Source organism: Alexandromys fortis, unplaced genomic scaffold (genome assembly GCF_014885135.2).
Source record: "Alexandromys fortis isolate MF-2015 unplaced genomic scaffold, M_Fortis_MF-2015_v1.1 scaffold_76, whole genome shotgun sequence".
Lineage (NCBI taxonomy): Eukaryota > Metazoa > Chordata > Mammalia > Rodentia > Cricetidae > Alexandromys > Alexandromys fortis.
In genome coordinates, this window is record NW_026067997.1 from 8,887,966 (window position 1) to 8,904,214 (window position 16,249).

A 16,249-nucleotide genomic window follows, 5' to 3' on the forward strand; every position below is an offset into this window, starting at 1 on the left:
AAAAAAAAAAAAAAGAAAAAGTTCAGAGCTTAAGGCAAGGGCCACTGAGCCACTGACCTGAGTGCAACCTCTGGGGCCCACGAGGTGGGACTAGGGAAGTGATTGCTACAAATTGTCGTCTGGCCGCACATGTGACATGTGCATACACACAAACACACTGAAAATGTAGGGAAGAGTAAACAGAAGTAAAAGATGATCCAGGTGAGATGGTACACTTCTGTAATTCTAGGGCTTGGGAAGCTGAGACAAGGGTTGCCTCAAGTTCAATGCCAGCTTGGGCTACAAAGCAAAACCTTGTCTCAGAAACCAAACAAAACAGGAAATGTGAGCTAGTCTAAAACTTTAGAATTCACATATTTACCCTCCAAAGAAATACTCATTTCCTAAAACAGTGCAGTGGCACATGTTTTTAGTAGCTTTCCTTAATCCTTCAAAAGGGTCCTAGCGAAAATGTCCTTGGTCATTGTTGGACAGAAGGAAAAATCTGTTTTGTTCAGGCCATGTTGCCTGCAGCAATTTCCCTCCCAACCTAGAGTCATTTTCTGGTTTGTTTGTTTTTTAACGAGAATGGTGGTTTTATAGATCATTGGTTTAAAAGGAGACAAATTTATAAAAGAGAAAGGAGTGGAACTTCTCTTTTCCTTCAGACTCAGCCCAGGGAAATTTTCCCTTCTCTGTGGCTGCTTAGAGCAGGCACAGAGCAGAGCAGAAGAAATGCTCATCCGGGCGGAACTATTTCCCCCTTCCTGTGTGCATTCTGCTTAGCTGTCATGGGACCCTGGATGAAAGGACTGGCCTCTCTTGACCTCCACACTGGGACCAACCCTGACCATGAACCAACCCTGACCATGAGCAGGAGTCAAGCAACAAAACAAGCAAGTGTTCCTGCTCCCAGAGTGGGACAGGAGGGGGTTCTGGGGGTTTCTCTGGGTAACCTGGCAGAGCCAAAAGGATTTGGGTCCCCAGTAGCACAGATGTTAAGCCAGGGGTTCTCACACCAGATAAAGCCAGTGGTCAATACAGGAATACAAAACTGACAGAAATACACAGAAAGAAACATAGAGACACAGTAAAGACAACCACGGGTGGCCACCACACACCTATACACCTAAACAGACAGCATCCAGGGACGTCTCACTTAGATCCTGCATACTGCATCAGCAGTGTGTTGAGTTCTCCTGTGTGTCCGAATGGAAGGCTCCTTAACCAGACTAACCCCTGGGAGGTGACAGACCAGGCTACTTTCTAATTTGCTTTTTTGGGGGGTGGGGGGCCTGGAGGTGTCAGATCCCTCTTAAGAGTTAGGCAGCAGCTGATCTAAGAGAACCCTGGGGATCTGGAACATTTCAGGTTGCATACCCCCTAGAAGCCTCCTGGCCGTTGTACTCTTCTTACCAAGGGATTCTGAGACACGGAGGGGGGGTGTGTGTCTCCAAGTCTGGTCTCTGGGGTCTCAGTGGAACCTCCAGAAATGTTGTGGGGGCCTTCACCAGAGAAGACTACTCGAACATGTGTTTCAGTCAGTGGAAAGTCTTTATTAGCTAGGCAGCAACTAGACTGGGTGTTAGGCATCCAGTGTAGCACTGAGCCTTTTTTAGAATGAGTTTTTAAGCGTAAAATCCATGTTCTGGGTTGACATACTTCAGTTAATAAAACATCCGAAAGTGGAACAACAAAAGTTAAAAAATTTAGAGACTTTCCCAGAACTATGTGGACTTTGCCTTGTTTTGGTTTTGTCTACGTGCTGGGATGGGCTTTTGTTGATACAACTCTGAGTCATTTCTGTTCCTGTAAGTAACTCCTCACCCATCTTCCTGTAAGAACCCCAGTAAAACTTACTGGTTCACCAACTTGGACTTTTCTTTCATTTCATTTCTTTCTTTCTTTCTTTCTTTCTTTCTTTCTTTCTTTCTTTCTTTCTTTCTTTTTTTTTTTTAAAGACAGAATTCACTATATATCTCTGGCTTGCCTGGAATGTGTTCTGTAGATCAGGCTGCCTGCCTCTGCCTCCCAAGTCCTGGGACTAAAGGTGTGCACCATCATCTTTGGTCCCAGGTAGGACTTTGTATTCTTACTTTTGTCTGTGTCTGAGGATCCTTACTTGGGGTGAGTAAATGTTTGTTCAAGTCTCCCAAAGAATAGTGTCACAAAAAGCTATGACACTCTTAAACTGTTCAAAATGAAATACTGCTTTATGGGACTTACTGTTCCTCTGGGGTCCTGACTAGCACCCTAATGCAATCCAGAGCCTTAACTGGTGGCTTCCCTAACTTTGCAATTTGAGTTCTAGTTCCTCAAATACTTTCTTGGTTTCTTATTAAAGGGCTTCTATGGGATTCTGGGCCAAAACAAAAGAATCAGATCAGGAGATAACCATCCCCAAGATTTACCTAGCTGAAGGAGAGATCTGACCTATGCTATATGGCATGTGTGCACCTCACTACAAACACACACAAAATAAGGAATATCTAATAAAACATTTTTAATAAAAGAAAGAGGAACATAAGGATGAGGTGGGAGAGGAAATTGTTCAGATATGTATGAAGTTAGTGTAGACTACTGGTTCTTGATTATTGTGATATGATTGTAAAATAGCCCTTTTAGGCTGCTCATGTGTTTAACAATTGTCCATTTCTCAGTGCTGCTTGGGTAGTTTGTGAAACCTTTAGGAGGCGGAGCCTCACTGCAGGAAGTGAGTACTTCTGGGTTTAGAGCCTGGCTCAGCTTCTTATTTTCTCTGCTTCTTTCCTGAGGATGCAATATGACCAGAAGCCTCTGCTCCTTCTACCACACCTTCCTTGCCTCGTTGGAATTTATGCCTTCAAACTGTAAGCTGGAATGGACTTTGTCTCTTTTAAGTTGCTTCTGTCAGGGCATCTTATCCCAGCAAAAGGAATAATGCAGCTTGTGCTGGCAAACATGAAGTAACTAAGCAAAGCTGCCAAATCATGGCCAGTTCCTTCTGTAAAGAGGAGGAACAGGAAGCTAGTCCTGGTAGGGTTTCAGAAGAATAATTCCTGGGGGATTTTATATACTAGTGATAAGTGGTTTGTTTTTTAAGTCTTATGAAGTATTGTTAAATGTGATCATTTCCACATGATGGCCAGTTGTACCTTTAAATGAAAAGGTGAACTTTACCTTAAAGGTCTATCTATCATTTGGCACATACACATAAGCCCAACACTCAGGAGACTGAGGCAGGATGATATCAACTTGGAGGCTGAGTTGGGCTTATAACAGGACTCTGTCCCCAAAACAAAACAGAAACAAATGGAACAAATTAAAAACTTTAGGTTGCTGAAGTTTTTGCAGAAATGTGGGTAGTAGACAAATTCCAAACTAGATGAGACAGATCAAGGCAGAGTATGTGAAGTGTCATAAAGAGAGTCTGTTCAATCTACCCAAAGGTATTGAACTAGGATAATTGAAATGCTGGGAATGCAGGCAAGGGTCTATGGTTAGTGAGGTGTTTGGAAGTTTATGCCTTTGGTTTAAGTAATGATTCATTTCTAGAATGAACTTTATATGTGACTCAGTTGTTGAGGAAGTAAATGAGAGAGGCTGCTGTAGACTAACTTGGTCATTTGCTCTGAATTGTGTGGAATGATGACCTGAAGATCAATGCCATCCATAAGGAAGGAAACAACTAGAACAGAAAGGTCTCAAGTCTAGTAAACCGGACGGTGTTGTTCAGGCGAATCATTAGACTGGACATCCGAAAAGGAGGAAAGAGACGGAGTTACTTCTGAAATTTCAGAATATGATAATTTATGCCAATGTTCCACCAATTTATAGTCTGTTGCACCAACTCCTCAGATTGTCAAAGCACCATAGTAAGTCTCTCATTTGTTACAGCCTTGTTGAATTAAAGGAAACATTCTGGGGGGCTGGAAAGATGGCTCAGTGGTTAAGAGCACTGGCTTAACTTCCAGAGGACCAGGGTTCAATTCCCAGCACCCACATGGCAGCTCATAACTGTCTGCCACTCCTGTTCCAGGATACCCAGTACCCTCATGCAGGCAGAAACCTTCTGATGACACCAAAGCAGAATCCGCAGTCTCTTTACAACAGTCATGATGGGGTGCATGGTGGGAAACGCCCATTATCCCAGCATTTAGGATGTGGAGGGTGAGGACTGTTGTGGACTCCCTGGGGTCCCTGTCTCAAATGCACATATCAAAGAAACAAAATACCCAAGTAGGCAGTTGTTCTGAGAGTGCCATGCCTGCCGCTGTCTCTACAGTGTACTAATGTACAGTGTACATTTCTTTCTGAATGAACTAAAACAATAAAGAATGTGATGTGATGAAGGTCTTGGGCTTGAAATGAGGACCTGAGGGCATTTGTAGTGATCTGGGTAAAATAGTCAGAAGGTAGTGAGAAAACTTTAATGGTGTGATGAGACCATGGCGCATAACATAGTGCCATATCTAAACCTGATAATTAAAAGCAAAGGACAATTAAATTGTCTGTATGAAAAAGGCACTTACAGATTTTAGAGTGAAAAATGCCCACACTTGAGCAGTAATGTGTACACTAGCATTATTCGTAAAATCTAAAGCAGTATAATCAAATCAAATGCATGGATAAGTATGAGTGGATAAAAAAGATACGACATGCAGAAATATAGTATTTGGCAAGGGAGTGTGGAGTACGGATGCATGTTATATTGCGTGGATGAACCTTGGAAACATTACGCTAAGTGAATGTAACCAAATAGAAGGACTACATATTATAATTTAGTCTTCTGACATATCCGGGATATGTAAATTTAAAGAGACACAGTAAATTAGGGACTCATCACTCTCTGCTTCCTGACTGAAGGCACAATTTGACCAGCTACCTCAAGCTTCTGGGACCACGGTTTCCATGCCATTAACGACTGTACCCTGGAATTGTAGAGATTTTAGCGTGTGCCCCTCCCTCCACATGAGGCTCTCCAGGGAAAGATCAGGGAGCCTCTCAGGGGGAGGGACTTCCCTCTTTTCTTCCCTGAATTTCCGCTGTGCTTCCTGCTGGAGACCTTGCATCCTCCATCCCACAAATTCTTACTGTGACTCTAGCCTTCAGAGGTATGATAGCTAGGAGAGACTCAGTCCCTTTCTGAAGAGCTTACAGAGAAGACTTTAAAAGTTGTCCAGTTCAGGCTTCTCTGAGATGTAACCCGGAAGGAATCTTTTTCTCTAGATGATTCTTTTTAAATTTTTTTATTTATTATTTGAGAGTCTCAAATATATATTATATCTTTTTAAATCTTTCCAAAAATTTATTGGCTGTATATATTCTGTGACTTTGTGTGTTAAAATCTTAAAATTTGGCTATTTTCTTTAAAGCTTTTAAAATTTTTTAATTTATTTTTTGAGTTTGTATACATGCATATAATGTATCTTGATCATACACCCCCTTAGAGCCATGCACAGATCTTATACAGTTTCCTTTCCCATCTTCATGTATCCTTCTTTTTTTCCCATAATCAACTGAGTTCAGCTGGTGCTGTCTGCATGAGTATGGGAAACCTACAACTGGTCACACCTCTGGAAAAAAAGACAGTCATAAACTGCCTATAAGCTGTTCAGTTGTGACCTTATGAGCCACTTCCCTGTCTGTGCTAAGAATGTTGACTGACTTAGTCTTATGAGGTCTTGTGCAGTTAACCACAGTTGGTATGGGTTGTTCATGGGTTCAACGTCCATATCATATTCAGAAAACATTTTACAGCTTTCCTCCTCATTCTTTAGCTCTTATTTTCTTTCTGTCCTCTCGTCCATGATGTTCCCTAAGGTAAGGCTGATATAGCTGTCTCATTGAGGGCTGATCATTCTCAGGTACTTATCCTGAGAACTTTGACCCGATGAGTCTACATGACTTCTATTCTCTGCAGACGGAACATCTTTGACTAAGACGGAGAGCAGCACTAATCTATGGGAATAAACATTAATATTCAGAGAGCAGCTTGTCAACACAACCATAGAGCAAAGCATCAGTAATATGTTGCTGCCCTGGTTGGCTTTGGAGGTCAGCTTGACACAGCCTAGAATTATCTGAGAGGAGAATCTCAGTTGAGGAAATTCAAGGATCAGATTGCCCTGTAGCCACGTCTGTGGATATTGTCTTGACTGTTAACATTGGAGGGCCCACTGCGGGCAGTTCCATCCCTAAGCAGGTGGGTCATGATTTATTTAAGGCTAGCTGATTATAAGGTGGGTTGTGAGCCAGCTAGGAAGCAGCGTTCTACACAGTGTATTGTAACAAATAATAAAAATGCAGAGACAGATATTGGGGTTCATCCTGAAGATCAGAAAAGCAAAGCAGCCAACCACTAGAGAGACCTTTTGCCCTACCAAATCTTCAGACCTAAGGGACAAGATCCAGATCCTGTCTCCAGGAATCCTCAGACTTCACACTCCACCGAGTTCCTGTCTTTTCCCCTTTATATTCCTATCTCAGCCCAGCCATATCTCTCCTGTGGCCACCTCCCTAGTGCTGGGATTAAAGGTCTGTGATCCCAAGTGGTGGGATCACCTTTGTGTGAGCTTTGTTTTTCTTCTAGACAGATTCAATCTTGGGCAGCCCAGAGTGGCCTTGAACTCACGGAAATCCATCTGCCTCAGATGTGCATTGGTGTGAAGGTGTCAGATCCCCTGCACTGGATCTTCAGACAGTTGTGAGCTTCCATGTGGGTGCTGGGAATTGAACCAGGGTCCTCTGGAAGAGCAGTCAGTACTCTTAACCACTGAGCCATCTCTCCAGCCCCAGGCAATCACTCTTTTGTGTCCTGCTTGTCCAATTAGGGCAGCATACTGTCAGTCTATGCTGTCCTTATTTGCCTGTGAAGTGAGTTCCTTATTTGGAGGTGATGTTGTGTGTAATAGTAAACAGACCTGCCTTCAGGTTCCTGACTTGACTTTCCTCAATATTGGACTGTAACCTGCACTTGTATACTAAAATAAACCTTTCCTTCTTGAAGTGGCTTTTGGCTCTTGGTCATAGAATTCATTACAACATCATGAAAGAAAAGAATTAGAAAAAAGTAATTAGAGCAGTTCCTCCCTAGGGTATTCTGCCTTGTGGTGGGCATGGCTTCAATCCCAGCACTCAAGAGGCATGGCTCAGCAAGTAAAGGCACCTGTCTGACGACCTGATTGTGATCCCTGGGATACACTTGGTAGAAAGAGAACAAGTTGTCCTCTGACTTCCACACAGTTGCCATGCATGAGTCTCTCTCTCTCTCTCTCTCTCTCTCTCTCTCTCTCTCTCTCTCTCTCTCTCTCTCTCTCTCACACACACACACACTTTCAAAATGTAATAAAAATGCATTAAGATATCTAGCATTTGAGAGACTGAAGCAGGAAGATTACCGTATGTTCAAGGCTAGCCAAGACTATACAGCAAGAACACAGTAAGCTCAGGGATATTGGTGCTCTGTTAAGGAGCTGGTCCGTGCTTTCTTTTTTATTCCTATTTTAGAAGAATTTAAAAATTAAGCTCGGAAAGGGGGAAGGATGCCAATGTACATTTAAGATGCCCCCAGAGTATATTTGTTTATTTAGTATTCTTTTTTGGGGGGAATGGAGAGTGGCGGCTTGAGACAGGTTTTCTCTGTGCAGCCCTGGCTGTCCTGGAACTTGCTCTGTAGATCAGACTGGTCTCAAACTCAGAGATCTGCCTACTTCTGCTCCCAAGGGCTGGGAATAAAGGTGTGCTCCACTACAATTGGCTATCACAGAAGATATTTAAATTCTCTTGCTTACTCTTACAAACTAGTGATGGAAAGTTTCAATTTGATTCAACGGGGAAGCACTGCTTCATTGTATACATGAATCCAAATTATCTAAGATTGAACTGAAAGTTGCAGTTAATAAAATAACCACTAGGAGGGGCTAGTTAAGGAGAAAAACAAGACCTAAAATGATAAAATTTTAGGATTTACTTGGATTATTCTTAATAACCCCAATTTACAAAACCAATGTACTAGATACCAGATCGAGATAAAGTTGAACAAAACTTGGCTAGGTTTTTTGATTCCTGGAGAAATTTCATGTCATGTTTGAATTTTTTGGTAAGCTTCTGTTCTCAAAGTTACTGGGGTTGGATGGGCAGGTGTCTGGAGAAAAGGAGTGAATTAATGTGTGGTTTGAATGATAACAGGCTCTGGTGGGTTCTGATGGAGCCACACAACCTTAGTTCCAAGGAAGTATCAGTCACATACTTGTGGGTATGCCAGAGCCTCTTGTCAAAGACCATGACTGCCACCCCGGATGGCCACTAGGATAGTGGACTCAGAGTCATCAAAACTGCTGACAGATCTTTTCCCTTGGGAAATCAGTTCTCAGTTTGTAATCAGACTTTTCTTCCTGTTACAGAGAGACACAAAATTCTGCTATGTGAAGTCCCATTGCAGGGAGCCACCTGAGGAAGAAGCAGGACCCTGACTCTTCTGAAGGTAAAGAACCTCAGGTGACCACTAGCCAGACATCCACCAGAATCCTTAAAACTATGCATGCGGCTGACTCAGCAATTCTGATTTCAGGACTTTATTCTGAGGCAATGTTAAAGCTTGGAGAAAAGGTTTTGTTTTGCATATTGGAGTGTTTGTTTATGAAGAGAAAAATGGCAGTGGCCTAAATGATCTGCTGTAATTAGCCATTGAGAAGTGTAACTGAATTAAACAACACCAGCAAAACAAACAAACAAAACCAAAAGCACTGCACGGAAAAGAGATTGCCTTGCAAACCCGAGTTCAGTTCCTGGATCCCACTGCAGAGGGAGGTTGGAGAAAACAGCTTCCAAAAGTTGTTGTCTGACCTCCACAGGAACACTGTGGCGCAGGTGTGCCCACATTCAGAAATCACAACTATGCTCACGCAAAAAGTGTTAAGGGAAAAAATCAAGGTTTCCCTTTTTGGGTTCTTAAGTCTTGTGAATTAAAACATTTACAGAATCAGAAGGAAGCTCAGGGATCATTTGTTAGAGTTTCAGAGGAAAACAATGGGGCAGCAAGCTATAAATATGGCAGCTGGCAGAAGGAGAGAAAGTTATGCTTTTGAGTTAGGACCCTAGAGCTCAGACAAATTCAGCACTGGAGTTCAGTAAGCAGCTGCATGGGATGAGACCTCCACAAATGCAAACTCTAAAGCAGCAGGAGCCCCTGCTTAGTCCTTAGCTCAATAACCAAAGAATAATAGGAAGAAAAAGGACAAGTTACAGGTTTAAAGAATTTTATTTATTATTTGTTTTTACATTTGCATGCCTATGCAACCAGTTGTGAGCCTGGTGCCCAAGGAGGCCAGAAGAGGGCGATAAATCCCCCTGAATCTGGAGTTAGACCATTGGGAGTGGTCACGTGGATTCCGGGAGTGGAACCCAGGTCCTCTGGAAGAACATCAGTGCTTGTAACCATTGAGCTTTTGAATTAGAACTGAGAAAACTGGGGAGGCTTAGCAGAAAGACATGATGGAAGATCCGTAAATAACATTATCCTTTGAGGAGATAATTGTCCCTTCATTTTCTTAGCATATCTTCAGGTGAATCAGATTTCCTGTGGAGTGGTCTCTTGGTTGGGTAACTGACAAGCCTGTTGGATTAGCTCTTAAAGTAGGAGACAGTAATATAAAATATTCTAATCTTTGGATTAGATCACAGTGTCACAAGGGCAGGGAAACAGAAAAGGAAGAACTCAGATAAGGGAGTAAAAAATACATAAGTCCTGGTTACAATGCTGTCTCTAGCAACTAGCTAGACAGTGTATAAGTAGGTAGTGGGGAAATAAAAACAGTTTACTCTTGAAGGGAACCCAGAGTCTTGTGTCTCCATCTACTATTGCTCACCTTTCTACTTTCTAAGTCTCTGTGACATTCATGGCTGTGCTGGCCGAGGTAACTCATGAGTGTGTGTGTGTTCTATCCTAGTATGCAAAAGGCCTTGGGCTCAATCTCTAATACCCAACCTAGACACTGAAAGAGCTCAGGGCTTAGTTAATCCAAGCCTGATACCCAAAATAGAGAACCTGAGTTCAATCCCTAAAAACCACCCCAGTACATTGCAGATTTATATTTGCTTATGGTACAATGTAACTTTTAGCTAAGAGAAAAATAGTTCATAAAATAAATTCTGTAGTACTTATAACAATAATTATGTGCCCGAGTCAGAAGAATAGGGAATAGGGTGGAGGAAGAGGCTCCAAAGTGATGTGGGATTCCCCTCTGTATGCTGTGAATACCATTGGTTAATAAAATACTGACTGCTTTGAGCCCATAGCAGAGCAGGGTGGAAAGAGCTAGGTGGGGAAAACTAAAGTGAATGCTGGGAGAAAGAAGGGCTGAGTCAGAGAGAAGCCATGTAGCCCCGTCAAAGACGGACACCAGAACGTGACCTGGTAAGCCATGGCCTCGTGGCAATACACAGATTCCTAGAAATGGGTTAAATTAATATGTAAGAGTTAGCCAATAAGAAGCTAGAGCTAATGGGCCAAGCAGTGATTTAAATAATACAGTTTCTGTGTGATTATTTCAGAAGTCTGGGCGGTCAGGAAATGAACTAGCAGCCTCCTTGTAACACTAAAGATTAACGTGAAAGGTAGCAGCAGTGAAGGACTGGAAGCCCTTACCCACCTGGGCTTCATTCCACCAAGGGAGCATGTTCAAGAAGAGCTAGCTTTGTAAGAACACTGGGATTTGCAGATACTGTACAAATATTTTGTGAAATGTCATGCAGATCTATCCCTTTCCTCTCTTGGATCCAGGTCATGATCAGGCCTGACGTCGTCATTCCTAGCTGGTCAGAATCTCTCCTGTAATAAACCATCTCCTTCATGTAACTATCCATGTGCTTTATACAGCCATGGTAAAGCGGTATAAGAGCCCTGAATCCTAGTGGCTGCCTACCAGACTCAGATCCTCGCCTGCAACAGTGGGGCATCTGGAGTTTGTAAGCCAGGGCGCAGTCAAGCCACCGAAATGGACCACTCGTGGGAGAAAGAAAAGTTGATTTGGGAAAGCAAACTGCCAGGTATTCCCTCGGAGGGCAGAGAATAGCATCATGGGAAAGCCTTGTCAATTTTAAGGGGACAGGTTGTAATGAGAGGAGAGGTGTGGGCCAGAGCAGCCTGGGAGTTCGCGCAGGCTGTTTGGGTTATCAGGAACTAGATGCTTTTGTCTCAGAGAGCTGACTGACTGTTGGGGGCAGGTGGATAGGGAAGTAGTGGTGTTTTCTGGTAAACAGAAACTTGCCTTTTGAGATTNGAAGAAGAAGAAGAAGAAGAAGAAGAAGAAGAAGAAGAAGAAGAAGAAGAAGAAGAAGAAGAAGAAGAAGAAGAAGAAGAAGGAGAAGAAGAAGCAGCCTCTATAAATGGAACCAGGTCTGTTTGCCTGTCATTGCTGGTCCTCGTGGCACACAAGTAGACAGCGATTATTTCTTGAGTAAACAGATGAATACTGATGTTTTATAATTTCCCAAACAACTTTCCTTTCGTCTTGACAATCCAGGTATTTCTTCAATATATTCTGCCTTCTTTAAAAGCTGAGAACATGATCTGTATTTAAATTTTTTATTTCTTTTATTTGGTTGTGTGGGGCAGGGGCATGAGTATGTGTATCGCTGTGTCCATGTGGATGGAGGTCAGAGGACAACCTGTGGGAGTCAGTTCTCCTTCTACCATGTGGGTCCAGGGATTGACTACACGTGTTTTTACCCACTGAGCCACCTCATGGACCCTGAATTCAAGCTTCTTATACTAAAAACTGTCCTTGTCATCACCATCTGCTTTCCCTTTCCTTTTAGAAAATGGCCGCTCCCCTGGAGGCCTCTGAGGAGCGAGTTTCTGAGTTTGATTACAATTTTCTCCGTGAGCTCTCTGCTCTTCTTGGTATGGACATGGGTCAGCTTGTAAGGAGTCAAGAAGAAGAAGAACATAAGTTACGAATGAAAATGAAGAAAGGTTTTAACCCACAGATGCGCAGTGAAGCCAAACGATTAAAGACTTTCGTGACTTATGACACATACAGTTCATGGACGCCACAGGAGATGGCAGCCGCTGGGTTTTACCATACCGGGGTGAATCATGGGGTTCAGTGCTTCTGCTGTAGTTTAATCCTCTTTGGTACCAGCCTAAGGAAAACTCCCATAGAAAACCACAAGAGATGGCGTCCGGAATGTGCGTTCCTCTTGGGCAAAGATGTTGGGAATATTGGCAAGTATGACATAAGGGTGAAGAGGCCAGAGGAGCTGAGGGGCGGCAAAGCAAGGTACCAAGAAGAGGAGGCCAGACTGGAGTCCTTTGAGAACTGGCCGTTCTATGCCCATGGGACATCGCCACGTGTACTCTCAGCAGCTGGCTTCGTCTTTACAGGTAACTGGATCCCATTGTGTGATGTGTTTATATAAATATAAAGTTCAGTTTCATGTTTTTATTTGCAATATTTGTCAATTGTTAACTGTTGTATCAGGTATAAACCTATTTTATTAAAATTCAACAACTAGTATAGAATCACTAACTTGCTCTATATGTGTTGAAGGAGAAGCGGGTTGCTTGTTCTTCCCGCCAACCGGCTAGCTTATCCCCTGAAATAATCACACAGAAATGTATTAATTAAATTACTGCTTGGTTCACTATCTCTAGTCTCTTATTGGCTAACTCTCACATCTTGATTTAACCCATATCTATTAATCTGTGTTCACCACGAGGTCGTGGCTTACCGGGAAAGATTCAGCATGTCTGACCTGGCGTCTCCATGGTGGCTCTCTCCCTCTCTGCTTTCTTCCTCCCAGCATTCAGTTCTGTCTTCTCTACCTACCTAAATTCTGCCCTATCAGGCCAAGCAGTTTCTTTATTAATTAACTAGTGAAAGCAACATACAAACAGAAGGACCTCCTACACCATATGTGTATAAAATAAAAGGTTACTTTTCTTTAAATGTGGACATTAGAAAATATTGCTGGCTTGAGGGTGTAGCTCTGTACAGCAGGTGCAGGGCCCTGGGGTACACCTATGTCAGAAGACCATGGCTAGAGGGTGGAGGTCCGATGTTCAGAGGGGGTCATTTACGGCAGTAGGATTCTGGATGTAGACTCAGCCTGAGAGGTCATGAGGAGTCCATCTTGTTTCGGTACAATATGATCATCTCTAAGACACCTCTGGTGCCATTGCTGGCCAGTCAGAACACGTCACTGCATTGTAGGTAAAAGGGACACCGTGCAGTGTTTCTCCTGTGCTGGATGCTTGGGAAACTGGGAAGAAGGAGATGATCCTTGGAAGGAGCATGCCAAGTGGTTCCCCAAGTAAGTGAACAAATATTTTATGATTAAAAATTTCAATTTTTTAAAAGAGCAGAATAAAATTAGAGACAAAGAGGCACATTGTTGGAGTAGTCCCTTGAGTTCTGATCTTTCTCTTGTTCAGTATAGGATCACCCAGAATTTTTCAGGCAAGGAAGAGCTGGTCACAGTGATAAGTTTGAATCACACGAACTTATAGGTGGGTCTCTGTGACTTTGAGGCCAGCCAGGTATACAGAGTGAGTTCCAAGACTTCCAAGGCTTTTATACAGAGAAACCCTGTATCAACCCCCACCCCCAATTTATTTCGCTTTCATTTTAAAACAATTTTTTTGGTTTGATTTGTTGCATGTGTATATAGTGTAAGTGTGGGCACATATATGGACCACAGGTTGACCTAGCCTGTCTTCCCTCTCACTCTGTACCTTGCTTGAGACAGAATCATTGAACTGAGCTCATAGATTGGCTATACTAGCTGGCAAGTGATCCTCTAGGACCTGCCTGTCTCTGCTTTTGCATGGCTAGGGTTAAAGTTATGTGTGACCATACTTCTTCACCTTGGTGTGTGTACCAGGGATTCAAACTCTAGGTCACCATGAATTTTTTTAAGTATTTATTTATTTATTATGTATACAATATTCTGTCAGTGTGTGTGCCTGCAGGCCAGAAGAGGGCACCAGACCTCATTACAGATGGTTGTGAGCCATCATGTGGTCGCAGGGAATTGAACTCAGGACCTTTAGAAGAGCAGGCAGTGCTCTTAACTGCTGAGTCATCTCTCCAGCCCATGAATTTTTTTTTTTATAATTGCACATCTGCCACTTTAAATTTTATCTTCCACCTCTGTATACTTTAAAATTTACATTTGTTTATTTATTTTTATTTATTTATTGTGTATATAGTATTCTGCCTGCATGTCTGCCTTCATGCCAGAAGAAGGCACCAGATCTCATTATGGATGGCTGTGAGCCACCATGTGGTTGCTGGGAACTGAACTCAGGACCTCTGGAAGAGTAATTAGTGCTCTTAATGTCTGAGCCATCTCTCCAGTCACCTCACCAAATACTAAGATAATGTCTTGTCAAGCAGCACTTCCTGGATTTCCCTTAACTAATAAATAAGTTACTCTATACAGGGGTGGAAATGGCGCATAAATGATAGAAAGTAAGAATGTTTAAAGCGTTGTAAGCAGTTTCACATACTGCAGAATATGTACCGAATGAAAATGCTTGCTGGATGCAGTGCTCACACTTGTAATCCCTGCTCGAGGAGGGTGGAAACTGGAGAATTAGGAGTTCAAAGCCACCCTCTGCTAAAAGAACGAGAGGACCAGATAACTAGGTTGCCCACATCCCAGTGCCACAAGAGAAAAAAAGGTTTGTGTCCAAGATTCAAGGTTTTGTTATTGCAGTGGACAGTGGTCTTCAGATTGTGCAAAGGGAACATGACCCACATAAGAAGAGGAGACAGTCCAGGGGCTGGCCCCACAGCTTGAAGGAGTGAGGCTTGCTCACACAAGAAGTGCCAGATAGAGGCAGGCTTGCACATGCAGGCTGCCTGACTCCAATCCTGAAATGAAGCACTGACCTCTTAGATGAATGTAAAATGCAGACAATAATATGTAGCTCATAGGCCTTGCAGAAGTCTACCACACGTTACGTGCAGTAACTGATGTACTGTCTGTCAGCATGAGCACAGGGCTGGCTTCAGAACTCAGTCTCTAAATTTCTTGTTGTTTCATTTATCCTTAGTTTCTTAGACTTCAGTTTTGAACACTGGCTTGATCACTTCTTTTATGAAATATTGGCAAAATATCTGAATATTTTCTTTTTGATTTTAGTATAATTGTAAGTTTTGAAACATGGACTTGCTATGTATCTCAGACTGGCATCAAACTCACGATTCTCCTTTCTCCGACTCCCAAGTTCTGGGGTTGTAATTTGTGTCAACATGTCTGGCAATTGCAATATTTTTTTCAAATACCATTTGAGAAAGTGAAGTTGAGGTGGGAGTGGAGGCACATGCCTGTAACCCCAGGCCTTGTGAGACGGAGGCAAGAGGAGCAGGGACTCAGGCCTTTTATCTTTGCCATCCAGAGAGCCTGAGGCAAGCCTGTCCCATATAAGACCCTATCTCAAGAAAAAAAAAGTACTGAAATGTTTTAAAAGCAAGTTGACTTATTATAATATTTGTAAAAGGACCAATAACCTCAGTTCATGATAGTCCACCCCAGGTGCTGTGTGCTACAAGGGCTGCATTCAGGCCCAGGAGAATGCATGGAGAGGGAGGAGAAGTGGAGCCAGAATCCCTGGCCACCACAGACATCGAATCATGTGACCTTTTGAGTCATGTGATTGAGTTCATCTTCTTATGTGATTAGAAGGGACCAGGGCATTTCACCATCCCATTGATGAAAGAGCTCTCAGCCCACTCCTCACCACACCATCAGAAAGAAACGTTCGTGTCAGTTAGAGGAATACTGTTTAATCTTCAAAGTAGCTTAGTTTTTATGGAAAAGGAATGCCCTGCAGGAAGCTGTTCAATATACTTTGTAAAAAGTCAAAATTAAAAGGTTAATACCTGTTACTTTCAAAAAATTATCATGGTCTTTTTGTTTAGTAGGTGAAATATGTATGGTACAATGAATTTTCATATTTTTACTATTAGTGACTGATCTGCCATGGGAACTAGGCTTATCCCCTCAGAAAGGCCAAGTTCTCCCCACTCTGTCTCTGTGCCAGTCTCTCTGATGCTTTTTTTTTTTTTTTTTTACACCACAGTGCTGTGGTGTGTGCTTACAGCTGAAGCCGCCCCCAGGCTGAAGATTGCTTCAAGCCAGGAGATTATCATTAGCCTGGGCCACACAGGGACGCCCCATTATAAAATAAAAATAAAAGTAATCTGAAGATTCAGTTGTGAATAACCACATGTGTTGTCACTCATATAAATAAAAAACAGTGGTGCTTCTCATGAGAAAC

The 16,249-nt window shown here is 42.6% G+C and overlaps 1 protein-coding gene across 1 annotated transcript in view; it reads left to right on the forward strand.

Moving 5' to 3' along the window:
- Positions 1 to 2,695: 2,695 nt before the first annotated feature.
- Positions 2,696 to 16,249, forward strand: part of Naip (NLR family apoptosis inhibitory protein) — a gene marked incomplete at its 3' end in the record, with an annotated part of 36,567 nt that continues 23,013 nt past the window's right edge. The window contains exons 1-4 of the mRNA XM_050160378.1: positions 2,696 to 2,828; positions 8,364 to 8,443; positions 11,779 to 12,346; positions 13,176 to 13,275. Of these exons, the coding sequence (XP_050016335.1) occupies positions 11,782 to 12,346; positions 13,176 to 13,275 (665 nt within the window). The remainder of the gene's footprint in view (positions 2,829 to 8,363; positions 8,444 to 11,778; positions 12,347 to 13,175; positions 13,276 to 16,249) is intronic.